Source organism: Lissotriton vulgaris, chromosome 10 (genome assembly GCF_964263255.1).
Source record: "Lissotriton vulgaris chromosome 10, aLisVul1.2, whole genome shotgun sequence".
NCBI lineage: Eukaryota > Metazoa > Chordata > Amphibia > Caudata > Salamandridae > Lissotriton > Lissotriton vulgaris.
Genome location: NC_141698.1, coordinates 490,663,382 through 490,680,715, shown reverse-complemented (window position 1 = coordinate 490,680,715; position 17,334 = coordinate 490,663,382). Strand labels below are relative to the sequence as shown.

Below are 17,334 nucleotides of genomic sequence, written 5' to 3'. Positions count from 1 at the left end.
AACTTTTCTTTCTTGCCATGCTATGTTTAGCGTTTACCTTGTTTTGTGTTTTGTCTTGTTTTCTTTCTTTCTTTCGTTTCTCCTTTGCTTCTCAGTCTTCTCTGTATTTTTCTTTATTCTTTTCTTTTCTTCTTTTTGTTTGCAGAAATGAGGATAATGTAGTATTCTGTGTTTGTGCCTCTATGGCACTGGTAGTTGGAACCCTGAGTGTTGGGAGTTCTGAGGCTGGGAGTGGAATGCTGATAGTTTGTCAGTTGGATGCTGCACTATGTTCCTGTCGCTGTGCTGCTCTTGAGCTGAATAAAGCTATTCTCAAGCTTCCTGTGTCTATGAACATTCATTAACACTACAGCAAGCTTTACAATGTCCACATCTGTGGTGTCCGAGCACGGGAGGTAGATTCCAGAGGGACAGTATTGTTGTTGCTTGATATTTAACAATCTAGGCAACCATAAGAGACAATCAAAGAAATATGCATAAATGGAAGGGGATTAAGCTACAAAATGTTTATACAGTAAACAATTTATTGAAGATAAAAAAGAACAATATCACATTTACAAATTTAATATATACGTTTAAAAAAGTGTAGTTGAACAAACTAAACTTAAAACAGCAATGTATAATCACATGACCATGACATAAATCACAATGCAAATGAAAACATATATAAAGTTAAAAAACACTGGGAGTGGCAGATTGGTACTCTACGCGCGTTTCGGCGGCCATCGCCTTCTTCTGGAGTAGCCACAAGGATTTTAAAAGTTGTTGTCAAATGATGAATCGAAAATACTTTTCTTTCTTAATTTCTTTAAAGAACGGTCCTAGCTGACTGGTAACGAGATTATGATGTGTAGATATAACTTGTAAGGCTCAATGGCGACGTCTAGTCAAGATAGGACATTAGTATCTTATTTCCTAGATGGACGGATTCCAAACAGGAAATTATCACGCTGTAAGGGACAATGATTAAAAACTAGTCCCGCCGGCCGGAACCTCTTATTCATTCAAGTGAAGGATATACTTGATTACTTGATAGATAGCGGGATCCCCCTGATGTGGAGATTTTAGGTAGAGCAAGACCCTCTAATAGGGTGGTTCCTCTTCCAATTGAGATGATTAGTTGATAGTTAAAATAACTCCCTGTCCAAAAAGATTCAACAGGGCTCCCTACTTCCGGCGGCGGGACTCGAGGTTTGTGCAAGCGTGCACCGGCAGAAAGATTTATGGATGTAAAGCACTGAGCACAATCCCTTTGAAACTCTCTGGCGCATGTCCCGCTTGTTTGAAATGCTCTACCAGCGGTGCGTCCACTACTTCACATCGGATGCGACTGGAGAGTTGCAGAATCCTTACTTTGATCTTTAGCTGGGTCTGTCCCACGTAGATCAAATCACAGGGGCATACAATACAATAAATGACATCAGACGTATTGCAATTAGAGTGAGCTTTGAGCAGGATTCTGTGATGTTTGTGGTGAAATTCCTTGGTTTGCATGGTGTTAGAGCAAGCTTTACAATGTCCACATCTGTGGTGTCCGAGCACGGGAGGTAGATTCCAGAGGGACAGTATTGTTGTTGCTACAGGTGGGTCCAGGAATGAATGGACAACATGGTCCCTAATGTTCTTCGCCTTTTTGAAAGAATGCATAGGAGGTGCTTCCTGCGCGAGATCATCAGATATGAGATTCCAGTGCTTATTAATGGCTTTTTTTATTGCGTTACTTTTAGTTGAAAAAATAATAACACAAAGCAGCCTCTGCTCCTCTGTGTTAGGCCGGTCCCTGGGTTGAAGTAATGATTCTCTGGGATTAAACCAAGCCCGTTTGCTTGCCTTCTTAACAAGCCTTCTAGGATACACAAGCTCAATAAGGCAATCCACCAGGTCCTAGGATTAACTCATATAGTGTTCTTTAAGGGAACAGTTCCTCCTGATGCGCAAGAACAGCCCGAAGGGCAAATTATCCCTCAGTCCTCTGGGGTGGTGACTGGTGTATTGAAGAAGTGAATTGCGTTCAGCCGGTTTTCTGTACAAGGTTGTACGTAGGACGTCGCCGTAGATGGATAGATCCAAGAAATTGATCTTATTGGGATCAGATTGCATCGTGAATTGAATATCACAGGATCTCATGTTGAGCCACATATGGAAGGCCGTCAGCTGTGATTGGTCACCTGTCCAAATCAGGAGGATGTCATCAATATAGCGCATCCATAGCCCTACGTTAGGCCGGAAAGGGTTGAGATCATCGAAGATAAACTTGCTTTCAAAAGCTGCTATGAAGATAATAGCCAGGTCAGGGCGAAGGTTGCCCCCATTGCTACTCCCTTAGTTTGTAAATAGAAACAGTTTTGGAAGATGAAGAAGTTCCTCATCATGGCGATCTTCAAAAGGGAAATGATGAAATTAGTGGACACGAGGACCGGTGCCTCACGTTGATCCAATGTAGCAGAGATGATGTCTAAAGCGGTCTCCTGAGGAATGCTAGTATAAAGTGATACAATGTCACAGGTGACTAACAATTGGCTGTTTGGATCGAAAGGCCACCCATCAATGATGTTAATGGTCTGTGTGGTATCGCGTAGGTAGGTCTGAGTCCCCTCTGCAATTGGTTTCAAGAAGAAATCAATATACCTACATAAAGGTTCAAGCATAGAGCCACATCCAGACACTATGGGGGTCTGGGTGGGTTAGTCATGTCCTTGTGAATCTTTGGCAAGGTGTAGATTTTAGGTAATCTGGGATTCTTCTGATTAAGATATTGGAATTTAAGTTTAGAGAGGAAACCCTGATTGAGGCCATCTTGAGTGAGTTGTCGTATTTCTGATGCAAGATCACAGTTACTTGTAACTGACCCCTTCATTCAGTTGTTTGAAAATCTCCTCTTTGTATTTAGAGACATCCTGCGCCACAATAGCTCCCCCTATGTCTGCAGGCTTAATGATCACCTCTTTGTTGTCTTTCAAAGCCCTCAGTGCTGTCTTCTCAATCATGCTGATGTTGAATTTGGTGTATTTCTTTTCACCCAGAATCTTGTGGACATCCCGTAGCACCACATTCTTATAGGCTAAGATTTTGCTTGTCGTTGCATGGGCGGGAGGAACAAATGTAGAAGGGGTTCTGAGACTAGTGTAGGATTTTCGCATTTGGGATGTTGAGTTCCTGAAAAAATACAGAAGTCTGATCTTTCTAAAAAATCGGTGGAGTTCGGTTCTGATGGTAAATTGGTTGGGCAAAGCTGTGGGGACATATCAAAGTCCTCTGCTCAGTACCCTGATCTCTTCCTCTTTGAAATTGTATCCAGAGATATTGACCACTGGTATAGGTGGAGTTCTTACCACCTGTAAACCTTCCGGCGGGTCGATCTCTCTCCATGTTCCTTCAGTGTAAAACGGACCTGTTTCTGTGCTCTGTCTCTGCCTCCATTCCATTCCATGTTGTTCGGTTGTTGTCCCCTCGATGGGCCCCTGGACCAGTTGTTGCCTCCTCACCTCGGTGGTCTCCATGTTCCTTGCCCTAAAAAAGGAATCTGTGGTGGGTAGTTGTATTCTTGATAGCTATAGGCCGAACAGGGGCCCGCTTGTTCGGTGTCACCCTCTGAGCTGTAGGAAGAGTCAGAGAAGGTAGTGTAATTCTGTCTGCCCCTGAAACCTCCACGTCCTAGATTAGTGAAGCGTCCCTGGTTGTCCTGACGGTAATAGTCTGCCTGGAGGTAGGGATAGGTTTTCTTTTGATCGTAGAACAGACGTCGCGGGCCAGTTTCTCGAGGTTTTTGGTCTGGGTTGTGATTGCGAAGTATTTCAAAGTGGCATCCAACCATGCCAAATCCTCCTTAGCGTTGACTAGAGTAGAGTCCCCTGCAATCTTAGCTTTGAGAGCCGCAATCTCCCTTGTGAGGATCTGGACCTGTTCGGCAGTAGTTTCTACTCCCAGCACCATCCAGTGCCGGGAGCAGTTGTTGGCAACAAAGCTGAATCCTTCCCTAAATTTGGGGACGTCCACAAAAATTGCAGGTTCTATTTTGATTTGGAGTCCCACAGGGATGATGTTGGAGTAAAGATATTTAGTGAGCCGGTGCCCGTGGAGTTTGGTTCTAATTAGCTTTTTCTCCAAATGTTCCAGACGTGCTACCTTATCATTAAGTGTGAAGTCTATTGCTGGGGTGTTGCGAGAAAGAAAGTTATTGGCTGGATCTAGTAGGCGTTGGTTAATGTAATCCTCTGTGTAAGAGAGAAATTCACTTTCCACCATGTTTGTGTGTAGGAATTAATCAAACAGAAGGAAACCTCGCAGGCCAGCACCTGCTCAAAGTACATTGTACTTGAATATGTGTGTTAGTACTTTGTGGTTAAATAACAATGTACTCCTAAGTTGAATATTTCAGTTTATTTTATTATTATTTTTTTTTTTTAAACCTTTATTGTGCAGTATCAGCAGACAATTACGGGCCTACAACCACCTGGCCGGCCTCGGCTACAGTATGTAGCACATTAGCAAATTTACGGGAACTCAATAGTACACCGAGAAGAACAGCAAGCATTTCAAGTCGCACTAGAACCAAAGCGACCACTGAGATACAGGAGGAGATAAGGTTCATTTTTTAAATTTATAAAACAAAAAGGATCAAACGCTGCACAGTCCAACAATAAGTACCGAGTGGGCAATGCGTACAACAGGGCAGCAAAATAGCAAATATTCAGAATAACGGTGCTAAATCTCTCAACAAAATAGAAGGTAGCTATACGCGTATCACACCAGTCATCGCCCATCCCAAGAACGTAGAACAACCCTAGTACCTCCCACAGGACCGCAATAAGCGGAAGACAACGAGAGGTACCCAACTGACCCAGCATGCTGATCCAAAGAAAAGAGATAAAGAAAGAAACTCAAGAAAAAAAGAAGAAGAAGAAAAAAGGCCCATAGCAACTAAGGGAGAACAAAACAATAACCCCATCCCCCAACCTCCCACCCTGCACCCCTGCAGAGGCTACGGCCTACCCCCCCCTGACAGCGTGCCTGTCACCCGTTAAAACAAGTACCCGAAATTTAGAGAGAAAAGACTTGACCAAGAAAGGGCCATAGAATAAAGAGTCTACAAAACTAAGAACCCCACCCCCCCAACCCCACCCTGCACGTCTGAAGAGGCTATGGCCCACCCCCCGACCAACGTGCCTGTCGCCCCAGAAGTACCCCAAAGAAAGGGAAAAGACGGGGGAGAATCATTAAAACCAGACCCCTGCCCCCCCCGCCCACACCAAGTAGCCCAGGCTCGATCACAAATAAACCCACAAATCAACAATCAATAGTGGCGTCGTAATGCAGAGCGATAAAGCATCCCCATCGCAGTAGCTGGCCGGACATCCATCCCTTGACATATGGAAGAAGAATTCAACCCTGACCCACTTCGACCCTTCCAGCGGTACGTGTCAACTGAATGTCAGCAATACAGTACAGTCTCATACGCCCAAGGTAAGCAGGAAAGCAAGGCAAAGCCGACTCCATGGGAGACACCAGCATACCGGGACTGAGAAAGCAGCCATTACAGTCATTCAAGCGCAACAGCAAGGGTCCGGGCCATCCTCCCAAATCGCGACACATCCAGGGCAACGCAGGTCGGGTGGGCAAAGGAACTGTTACGTGGAAGCAGACTGCCTGCAATGCAGTTTCAGGCCCCAATGCTGCACTCACGCGATCGGTCAAATTGAACCCATCTCTAACACCAGCCGGGGCCCCCCACGGAACCAACTGTAGATGCATAGCAGTACCACCCGGGGCCAGTGCAGAGCCGCAAGCGGCACCACACATCCTAAGATCGTCGTGGCTCTCATCCATCGGTGGGGCAACAATGGCGTCCAGTCTCCGTCCAAGTTCTCTGGCCCCTCCCACCCAGGCGGTATGGAGGGAGCCCAGAGCAACAAAGAGGTCCCGGACCGTAGGCTCCATCTTGCGTGTCCGATCCAATCTCTGTCGCACTCAATATAGCTCCTTACCCAACTCAGCACCAGAAGCCCGAGCCGCTCCACCTGGCCGAGGAGCTATGAGTAGATCCACCAAACGGGGGCCGATAACACACTCAGCAGTTAGAACCAATCCGCCATTTCCACCATGGCCATGTACAGGTCACTCAGTCTTTGGACACACTATGTAAAGCGCAGGCAAGAATTGCGCTGTGTGGCACTGGGTCACAATATCAAGGATAGACCCTCCAAACGCGTGCAAGATCGCTGACCTCCATGTCGCTGAGGTCCAAAAAACATGCTGCACAGGTCTGCCCCAAGCCCGAAAGTAATGATGGTCCTGTGCCCACTCCAAAATGGCGGCTCCCCCGTCCAGTCGACCCACACAAGCAGCCTCCAGAACAAAGAAACAGTCCTACAGACTGGCGGAGTGTAATCTCCCGTGTGTGCATCTGTTTCTGGGACAGCGCTTGTTCACCACCTCCGTCAGCGCAAGTCCAGCTCCTTCTCCCGCGGTGCCGATCAGTGGGCGTCCTGGCCCGCACAGCCGCGTCCTCAAGTAGCAGCAGCGGCCGGCGTCGACCTCCGGCCCCTCAGCTAGCAGCCCAACTCCGCCACGGCCCAGGCAGAAAGGATTAGGAAACGGATTGCCGGTCACGTCCAGACTCCAAAGTTGCCGCCCGCTGTTCCCCAGTTCTTCCGACGCCGCGTCAGATCGGCTCCGAGCGTGTGCGAGCAGGGGAAGGCAGGATATTATCAGGATTCATGCCATGGCGAGCGGAGCTCGCTGACTAAGCGGCCATCTCGCTGCCCGCTCGGCCACGCCCCCATTTCAGTTTATTTTTGATAATTAGTCATTCCTATTGTGCTTTCCCTCTGTTCTGGGACCCCCTCTTCTGTACTGTTGCATTGCCAGGTCCCAGTGACTTTCTTATAGGTTTACCCTTCTTTTTGTAAAGTACCAGTGTTGAAATCAATTAACCTTCTTAGGGGTCCCACTGATACTTGGTCCTTTTAAACCAACAAAGAATAAATTGTCATAGAAGCTGAAATATAAAAGAGCATCTTTATTAACCTCAAATGAGTGAGACTACGTCACACAGAAGCCTTAGCAACTGAATGAGGCAGTCTCAGGAGTACAGAAAACTGGGGCTTTATATATGCTTAGGGTTACATAGTAAGCATAAATGCAAGGGGCAGTCCTGGCTCATGTAAGCATGCAAAATGACTAAGATGGGCATACAAGAACTACTTGCTCAACAAAGTGGGAGGAGAGTTACTTCTCCACACAGCAGCAAAAATAGCCTGACAGTTATACTAGAGAAGCAGGTGCATTCTACTAGCTAGGCCCTTCTGGGCATGTGCGAAGGTGGAAGATGCTGAATATAGTTTGTCTCTAGGCAGATTTCAAGAGCAGTTAACAGAAAGGTAGGACAGAGCACATGGCGAGCACATGGCAAATAAAATGGCTGCCAGAAATACAAAATGGCTTTCACAAAGCGGATAAGATAACTTCTAAATACAGGATGGCTTCAGCCAAATGCTAACCCATTGCTGTCAATTTAAGACACCAGGGGACTCTAGTCCTGCCAATTTTCTCTCTCTTTCAAGAGCCAGGATCTCTTTCTCCAAGGCAACTTCTTGCCTCTTGATCCTAAGCTTGACTTCTCTCCTTCTAGCTTCATGTTCCCTCCTCTCAGGAGAAGTTTCTCCTATGAGATGAGGCAGAGGACCCCAATGATGAACCAGAATGGTTGGACTCTCCTGAAAGAGATCTGTTCCTTCTAGGTACACCAGAGAGGGAGGCCTCATTAGGCCTTCTCAATCTCCAGGTAGCCCTGTGTCTTCCAGGTTGGGTTCATTAACCTCATCCTGGCCTACATCCACATCATCCTCAGAGTCCTGGTGAGGAACCCCACTAGGATCTTCTTCTGATGATGGATGGCCCCGCTACCTACTACCTTGGGTATCTGGGTTTGATGCTTTTGCTAAGTCATCTGCCACTAAGATATCTACTAGGTGTTGGGTGATTGGACTCTGTCCTTGCTTTAATTTTCTTATGGCACACAAGCCTCTTAACTCTTGGAAAGAGAATGTGTCATATTTAGATGTCTGTACTTGGCTGACATCTGGCAGAGATGCATTAGCTCCTGCCTTTAAAGCCATGACTAGTGAGGTGAGGTGTGTGCACCTACCTACACTACTTGTTTCCTACTAGAACCTCTCTAGGAGTTGTAGTCAGGGTGTGCTAAGCCCTTACCACCTACAACTGCTAAGTTCAGTAGAACTTATGTATTATAAGTCTTGATTCATATGTACCTACTGGTACCTTAATGTGAATTTTCAAATGACACTCTTGACATTATTTGGTAAAACAATGTAAGCTGTAATCCCACACGCTGCACAACAATGTGACAAGTTGGCCTGGTATATGATGTCCACTATTCTAGTGGGCACTTTGCACCAATCCAAACGACCCTTATTGATGGTAGGTTGTAAAGTCAACCTTATTGAAAGCTATCCTAGTGGTAGCTGTGGAGAGCAGCCTTCAGGCTAAGACTTAGAGGCGAGTTAAGCAAGTTGTTTTACCAATTGTAATCTCTTGAGTGATCAAATAAAAGCACATCACACAAGGTATATATCAAATATATATGTATTTATTCTAAACACAACCCCTCTGAACTCTTTATGAGGTCAGAGGTAAAAGTACAATACAAGTTACTCAATTAGCATACAATAAGTTGCACAGTATACGCTATGTCCTAGGGGCCTCACAAACCATATACTAAAATAGTGGTATAAGAACCATTTCTGGAATAGAAAGCAAGCCTGGGGCCTGTGGAATCGCTGGGGCTTCTAGGAACAACCAACGGTTAGGATGTAAGAGGCCCACGGGAGACTCGTGCAGTGTCTAAACACAGCCGCGGGTTACCATTAACTTTCTATGGGAAACAAACAAGTTACAATTTTACAATTTAAGGAAACTTCTGGGGGAACTACGATGAAACCCTTTTAGACTAGAACACTTCGAGAGTCAAGACCCATCGGAGCACCGGAGTACTCGTGTTACCTCACCCACGGAAGCCGGGTGCATAGGTGTCTTTTGGTGTCGGGTTTCGTCGTCGATTCCAATGGAGAGCTGCGAAGAAGTGCTGCAGGCGACCAGAGGAAAAGTGTCCCGGTGGATCCAAGGGTGGTTCGAAGATCTGAAGAACCTGAAAGCAGAAGGGACAGAGTCTGGGTCCCTTGCCAGTGACCAGGATGGCGATGGGAAGCTGCCAGCCAATGTCGGGTGATTTCAGGTGAAAGAGGTGAAGCTTGTCTCTTCAGCCCCGTGGTCCAGGAGGCGTCGACGATGACCAGGAGCTGGATTTGAGCTGTCCCACGAAGGATCTAGTTGACTGCGGTGTCGCCGGGTATCCGGATTGGACCCAACAAGCCTTGGCAAATGCAATCCACGCAGGATGTCGAGATTGGCTTTGGTGCAGACCAGCTAGGTCTGGGGAACTTCACCTTTGCAGGGAAGTTGGAGCAAGCCTGGAGCAACCAGGAAAGCAAGGTAATTCAAAGGATAGTCTTCATGGGGCCTCACTAGCCAATGGTCTGGGAACCACAAAGACGTGTCGAGCTGAAATGTACAAAGCAGGCCCACGGGACACTCGTGGAGTGTGGGCCTCTGAGCTTCGGTACAAAAGGTGCTCAGGGCTTGGGCTTCAAACATCCCAATGAACAACTTCGGGATACCTCAGGAAGTAGGTGCAGCTTGCAAAATGCAGGATGTCCAGGAGTTCCGGTCCCACATCTCTCGTGTCAGCTAAAGGTCTCAGCTCTGCTGAGAGCTCGGGTCAGCTTCAGAGATGTCTGGAAGTCCGTGTGCTGTGTCGCAGATTCTTCGGGATCTGGCAGGAGCCTCGAAAATGCTGACCGGCAAAGATGCAGCTGGTGCCTGTTTGAACAGGGTGGTCACTCCTTGACCACAAGGGAGATTTCTTCCATCTTCCAGTCGATATGGAATGTCGAAGGTCCAAGATATATGTTGCAGAGTTTCGTCCAGGGTAATCTAAAGTCCTAGGGACTGGGATCCTATACTTATATTAAGTTTAAGGATTGGGCTAACTCTAAGGTCCCTCCTACGGGTGGACCTGGGAGGTGGTGGTTACACCCCTTCCCCTGTGTCCAGTTTCGCGCCAGAGCTGGGGCTGAGTGCCCCAGCAACCGGTTTGAACTGGCATATGCATGGAGCACCTTGTGTGCCCCAGGCAGTGTCTGAAAAGCATTCACTGAATGCAACCCACCCTGCCCCAATACACTAAAGCCTGTCTGGGGAGGTGCCAGCACCTCCCTGGACAGGAAACCTATTGTCCAGGCCTCCTCTGCCGGAGTTTCGTACAGAAGCAGGAGGGCAGACTCGTGACTGTGGCAGCAGCATCCATTTTGAGATGCTGGGTCTCTGTTTAACTTTAACCGGGTTTATCAGTAACTACATGTCTTCTCTCTCTAGAAGGGTGGAATGCTACTCCCGCTGCCAGAATTGGCGAGGGGGTAGTATTCTAAAGCATTTGACACCTTACACGACATGTTTTGATAAAGCCAATCCAAAGTTAGCCTTAACCGCGAGGATTACAATGCACTTAAGAGTATATGGTATGGCTATATCATAGAACAGCTTTAAGGAGATGGTTCCGAAAGCTGCAGAGGGGCTCAGCTCATGCTAGGGCACCCTCTCACACAAAACCAAGCACTCTGCCTCCAGGATTGTCAAGGCCTGCCATAGGAGTGACTTATAGGTTGATATATATATATATAGCGCTCTAAGTAAATGTTGTATGCTCCGACTGCACTACTGACAGTGGTTCTAGTTTAAAATGTGTACACACGTTTTCAAAGTTTAACAATATGAGGCTATGTATAATGCTCTCAGACTGCTCTCTGATTTGATGCAAATATATGCAGAAGCTTGAAAGCTTCTTTGCTTTCAAAATAAAATGTTCATAAAAAAATGAAAGCAGGCAAAAAAACATTTTACTAAACTACTGTAAAATTTCAGATACCATTTCTTTGCAGCACTATTTAGTAACCAGTTTCAATAAGATTATGGGGAACAAAAATACACAAGCATTGGCAAAGCCAGGTGGTCTGAAAGTGGAGGTCAGTTTTTTAGTTTTGTCAATGTGTGAATTGATTGGGCATGGTTTTTGTAAAACAAAATTGGTGTGGGAGTTGCCAGGCCCTTACCATTATAACAAACTTTGGCAAAAGCAAAAAATTGTTTTTGCCTAAAAAAAATCACACACTGCCACAGCAGTTACTGGCACTGATCAAAACTACTTTGTGCTCCTTGTTGAAAAGCAGAATGCTATCACTCACAGTGAAGCCAGCCGATACAGAGAGAGCGACACAGAATTTTAATAACCGCAGAGTTCATGGTTAACGCCAGACCAAATTAGGGGCCTAAAAAGTCCACCCATGGTATATGTCCTTACATTAAGTGCAGCTATATGGCTTTCGTGAATTCCCAAGTATTTACAGAAGTAGGACAAGAAATTGTACTCCTAGAAAATATTTGTGAACTGCATTTTAACATGAGCAAATTTGCATGTGTAGATTTGCTCATGCGAAAATCTGAGAGTTTGCAAGTTCACTTTCCCTCTAACCACTTTTTTCCCAACTCTGAAGAAGGCTTACCTCTGCCATTGTCAGGAGTAAATTTCCAACATTTCTCAGTATGGGAAAAGATTAGAGAAGAGTTGTTGAAAACCCTTAAAACATGCAAGTTAGTAGGTTTGCACAGACTCAAAAGGGCATTCTAACCGCCGGAACCACAGCCAAACTACAGAAAAAACTACAACGCATCCAAAACGCCTCAGCCAGACTCATCCTAGACATCCCCCGCCAAGCTCACATTTCCGGTCACCTGAAAGACCTCCACTGGCTCCCCGTCGACAAAAGAATTACGTTCCGTCTCCTCACCCACGCACACAAAGCCCTCTACGACCTTGGACCCGAATACCTCAACACGCGCCTGTCCTTCTACACCCCCACCCGCCAACTTCGATCGTCTAATCAGGCCCTCGCCACAATTCCACGCATCCAGTTATCCACCATGGGAGGAAGATCCTTCTCCTACTTAGCAGCCAAGACCTGGAATTCCCTCCCCACCCACCTCCGCCTCACACAGAACCACCTCTCCTTCAGAAAACAACTTAAAACTTGGATATTTGATAAGTAAAGCTCCCCCCCCTCCCTCAAGCGCATTGAGACCCTCTGGGTGAGTAGTGCGCTATACAAATTTAAACTTGACTTGACTTGACTTGACTAACCCTGGAACTATTGCTTACCGCTACCTTCAGCCCCAGTATGTGGATCAGTAGAAACGTGGCAACATAAGGGGATTGCAAGTATTCAAACACTACTATGGTAAGAGCCTTGGCATAATCAGAGAGGCTATATCAGAGCTCTTATATAATGAGATTGCTGCCATAATTTGTTGCCGTACTACATGGCGCCAAAAGGGACAAATTAATTTTGCTACAGGACAAGTAGATTTATGAAGCAACCTGCCCCACGGACAAGTAGATATTTTATTAAATTCCAGTCCACACCTCTGTGTGGGTGAACTATAATGGAATAATGTTGGTTCTAACCTTGCATAAAGCAACTGGACCAATGAAACCTTTACATACATACCATAGACCCAATTGAGACTGGACACATTTGTGAAGCCAAAAATGCTTTATTTTAGCTATCTCTAGTCATAAATTGCCTCCGCTTCAATAAAAGAGAATAGGGGCAATACATTCTTCCATTTTCTTGTAATCTCCCACTTACCTCTTAAAAAACTGTCACGTGTGCCTGCCACAAATGTCTCCCCAAATTATCCCTGAAACTAACCACTCCATTTTTCATGAAAGGTTGCGATTGCCAAACATGGGCCACTTTTTTTGTGTGACCGGCCCAATTTTTGGTCCCAATCCAATCCTGTACCTCAGGTAAACAAATAACGCCCATTCTGAATTATACGTTCTTCTGCACACCAGCTCACGTTCACAGTGAGTCTGCGTGATGGGGACATCCCTCCAGGCCGTTCGGCTTCGAAACTGTACTGCCACCCCGGTAGATAAGGTGATGTTGATCGGTTGAAAACACTTTCTGCATTTTCTGTCTCGTAAACAGGGGGGAGTTTGTAGATGTCACCTGCCTCGATATTCCCCGTTTCTTTGGAAAGGATGGTAGTTTTCAGAACCTCCCTGCTGCCTCTGCTCACAATCAGCCTGGGGAGCTTGTTGCGCATGCGCACTGTTTTCTACCCATCCCATCTTGGCCGGCCCTAGTTCTGATCGAGGAAGAACGGATAGAAGCTGGGACCGGGAGACGCCTGTAAGGAGCAGGGAGACCCTGCAGCACAATGGAGAGAAAGGTACGAAGAAAGTAGCGGGAGTGCAGGGGGCTTCCCGGCGAGATTGTGAACCGACCCCACGATAGATGTCCGATGCTTCTCGCACGGCTTTATCACCCCCTTCCAAACCGCTGAATACTCTCAATGAATCTATATAGACTGATCGACCCTTTTAAACTCCCCCCCCCCCCCCCCCCCGCGGATAGCCGACTGCAGTCCACCTTCTCCACTTTAACTCCTCAAGCCCTGCCCCTTTGCACAGCTACATCACCTCCCCTTGTATAATGGACCACTCCATCTCTACCATGCAAGCTGGACTACCACATTTCTGCATTACCCTTTTCTATACTCCCTTCCTTTCCACAGCCTCTGACCTTCTATATGCCTCCTACATTGAATGTCGATTGCCCCCGCTCAGCTTTATCACCAATTCCTTTCCCGCACATCTCAATCACAACCCTTTGCAGTCTCACTAGCGCGCAGCTTCTAGTTCACCTAATCCATCTGCATAGCATAGTTGAATCTACCACAATCCTCGTGAAGAACCGCTATCCCCCATTCCTGCACGGACAGAATGTGAAGTCTTATTATATTTCAAATAGGTGACTTTACCCCTCCTAGTGTAAACATAAAGTGTGCGTTAATACGCGTCATAACTTCCACGACGCGCCATTGCAAATCATATACAGTGCACTGTCGAGACTTGGATAGATATAGCCCATGTAGCTAAAAAGAAACACTGCTCATTTCTGAAATTATGGTTTTGCGGATATCTGTGAATTCCTACATCTCGCACAGATGTTTGTAATTTGATAACTTTTTTCCAATAAAGCTATTGTTAAACAATTGGAGCGCTTTCCCCCAACTGGAATGTTAACCAGCACAAAAGTGTAATGCGGTGACTCCCACAAGCTTTGTCTTTATTTCTGCCACCTGCAGTCTTCAAGACTAAATGGAATGCAGAAGCTCCCATGGTAGCTTCAGTGAAGAACCGTGGGGCATATTAGCAAGGAGTAGCGATATTTATCGCTAAATGCGCTTAGCGCATTTCTTTTTATCGCTGGATATTTTAGCGGAGAAAACCTGCTATTAGCAACGTTTTTCTCCATTGTGCAAAAATATCCAGCGATGGTGGCGAAATGCGAGAATATTGCTGGAAATCCAGCGATTTTCTCGCATTAAAGCCAATGAGGACTTAATGTGATAATCCACCCCCCATTGACTATACAGGTAAGTCAACTTTTTAGCAGGTGTTAGATTCTAGCGATAATCGCGCTTAGCGTTATTTTTTTTATTGCTTCGACTGCCTTGCTAATAGGCGATAGCTGTGTTAGCGACTGTTTTCATTCGCTAACAGTTTGGGTACGCCCACTTTGCATGTCATTAGCGATAAATATTGCTGACATGCAAAGCGGGCCCCAAACCTGTAGCTATCGCCTACAAGCTGTCGCTAACTGCTGTTAGCGACAGCTTGCTAATAGAGCGATAAAAATATCGCCGCTTTAGCAGTTAAAAGTCCAGCTAAAGCGGCGATATCGCCCTTGCTAATATGCCCCTGTGAGTCTTTCCATACTTCCACTTGAAGAATTTGCCAACATTAGGACTGTCCCACCTAAACAACAAGTAGCTGAAAAGTACCCTTTTTAGGTCTCGCCTGTCGATGCGCATGCGCATTGAGCTTGCGAGACTATGGGGGCTTATCCACTCTTGAACCAACTTGCAAGGAATCGTGGCGATTCCTTGCAGTGCACGAGAAATTTAAGCTCAATGCGCATGCGCATTGAGCTTAAAAGCGCGTGCACATGCCCCCAGCCGCCTGCCTTGCCTACTCTCTCTCTCACTGCCTCCCCCAGCTCCGCCCCCTCACTTCTTGATTGCACGGCCGCTAGGCCGTGCCTCCCCTACTCTCCCCTCCTCCTCCTACTCTCCTCCCCTGCCTGCTCGTCTTTAGTTTGCCAATGGCGCCCGCGTTTTTTTTGTAAAGGGGTTTTCGTAAGCGGTAGCAGCACGCATTTTATTACAGCTGCAGTCCTCTCCAAGGATCAGTTGTGTTTCACCTTCGGTATGCCATACCCTTTCTTCATTAAACCTCTAATTATTTCTAATTTCCTTCTGGGTTAAAACAGCTGCAGTCTAATGGGTCGCCGTTTTGCAGTTTTATAAATACAGCTTTATTTTGTGAAACATTTCGATTTACCTTTATTTTGAAGAAGGTGGCCGCCTCGGTGTTTAGAAGCTGACTCACTTCTTGATTGCACGCCTCCCCTACTCTCCTCCCCCCTCCTCCTCCTACTCTCCTCCCCTGCCTGCTCGTCTTTAGTTTGCCAATGGCGCCCGCGTTTTTTTTGTAAAGGGGTTTTTCGTAAGCGGTAGCAGCACGCATTTTATTACAGCTGCAGTCCTCTCCAAGGATCAGTTGTGTTTCACCTTCGGTATGCCATACCCTTTCTTCATTAAACCTCTAATTATTTCTAATTTCCTTCTGGGTTAAAACAGCTGCAGTCTAATGGGTCGCCGTTTTGCAGTTTTATAAATACAGCTTTATTTTGTGAAACATTTTGATTTACCTTTATTTTGAAGAAGGTGGCCGCCTCGGTGTTTAGAAGCTGACTCCGGGTCCCGGTGGGGAATTAAAGCAAAAACAAACAAAAAAATCAAGACCTACAACGTTTCCGTTTAAAAAAAAAAAAGATTATTCTGCTGTTATCGGGGGTTCCGTTTCCTTCGTAACCATTGGCTCTCTTACGCTCTCTGATTTAAAATGAAAACCAGTTTTTCTCGTGCAGAGTTGAGCCCTCGGTACACGTCCCAGCCCCGTGTTTCTTCAACGCCTTTGTATTGATTCCCTGCAGCCGGGCGCAGCAACAACACCACACGGCGGCCATCTTGTTTACACTGGGTTTTCAAAAATGTTAATCCTCGTGTAGTAAAAATACGTTTTGCGATGGAGAGGTTTTGTATTTTTATGTCAAACTTTTGTCACAATTACACTTGAGTTAGGCAGTTGCATTCAGCAGTACACCGTCTTCATTTCTGTGGTACTTGCTTGGCTAAAGTTTTTATTATAATTAACTTGTGTTTTTAAGTGGATAGCTTAGCTAAATAACAAATCTGAAACTGCAAACTATGCATGATAAAAGTAAACCAAAGCATATGCTACTTGATTTCTAGTATGCATTTTTTAAATTTGGATAGCTGCTTTAAATAATGGTATTTTTGTTGGGGCAACTGTGCAGTCATACATTCCTAAAATAGCAAGCATAGACAACACCACTAGGTCTGGATTTACTACATGTAAACACAAGCTTGTGCAAGTGCAAACTTAGACATGCTTCTGTTTGACTTAACGCCATACCTGTTGAATTTACCTATGCTTTTTTTATAAAGTTCATGTGGTGTCTATGGCTCGTCCAAGCTCTTTACGATAAAAACAAGTCGGAAATGTATAAGTTGTTTGAAGTGCAATAGTTGCAAAGTCTACTAATAATAGTATTTATACATGCAGCAATCCTGTTACATTGTTACTAAACTTCTTTACATCCTAATTTGATGTGATGTTCTGGAGCAGGTTTGTGAAGGTCTGTCCCTCATGGGCGGATCTGTGTAGATTTTCACTATATCAACATAAAGTATCCATACATTGAATCTATATATTGCTGTGCTTCTCTCCCCTGCTGCACTCTCCTGCTCTCTAGAGATGTGGCCTAACGACCAGAGCTGCCATCTATGTCACGTAAATACAAAACATGTTGCATTCCAAATGCTATAGGTGTCACATTCGCAAAAGTTATAACTATTGGCATTGTAAATGACAAAGCTATCAATTTAGCTATTTTAAAAACCAACAAATAAATAAAATATTTGTCATTTACAAGACCAATAGCTCCAACTTTTCTAATGCGAGACCTATTGCATTTCCAATGCTTGTTTTATAGGTTTTGTAACTTGCGGCCAAAGTGCATAAAAAAGTATGTGAAATGTGATCCT

The 17,334-nt window shown here is 45.6% G+C and overlaps 1 protein-coding gene across 1 annotated transcript in view; it reads left to right on the top strand.

The window, feature by feature from the left end:
- The first annotated feature begins 13,237 nt into the window (after positions 1-13,237).
- The window catches only part of SMARCD3 (SWI/SNF related BAF chromatin remodeling complex subunit D3), a 1,454,082-nt gene continuing 1,449,985 nt past the window's right edge, over positions 13,238-17,334 (top strand). The window contains exon 1 of the mRNA XM_086941345.1: positions 13,238-13,368. Within this exon, the coding sequence (XP_086797471.1) occupies positions 13,357-13,368 (12 nt within the window). The 5' untranslated portion in view covers positions 13,238-13,356. The remainder of the gene's footprint in view (positions 13,369-17,334) is intronic.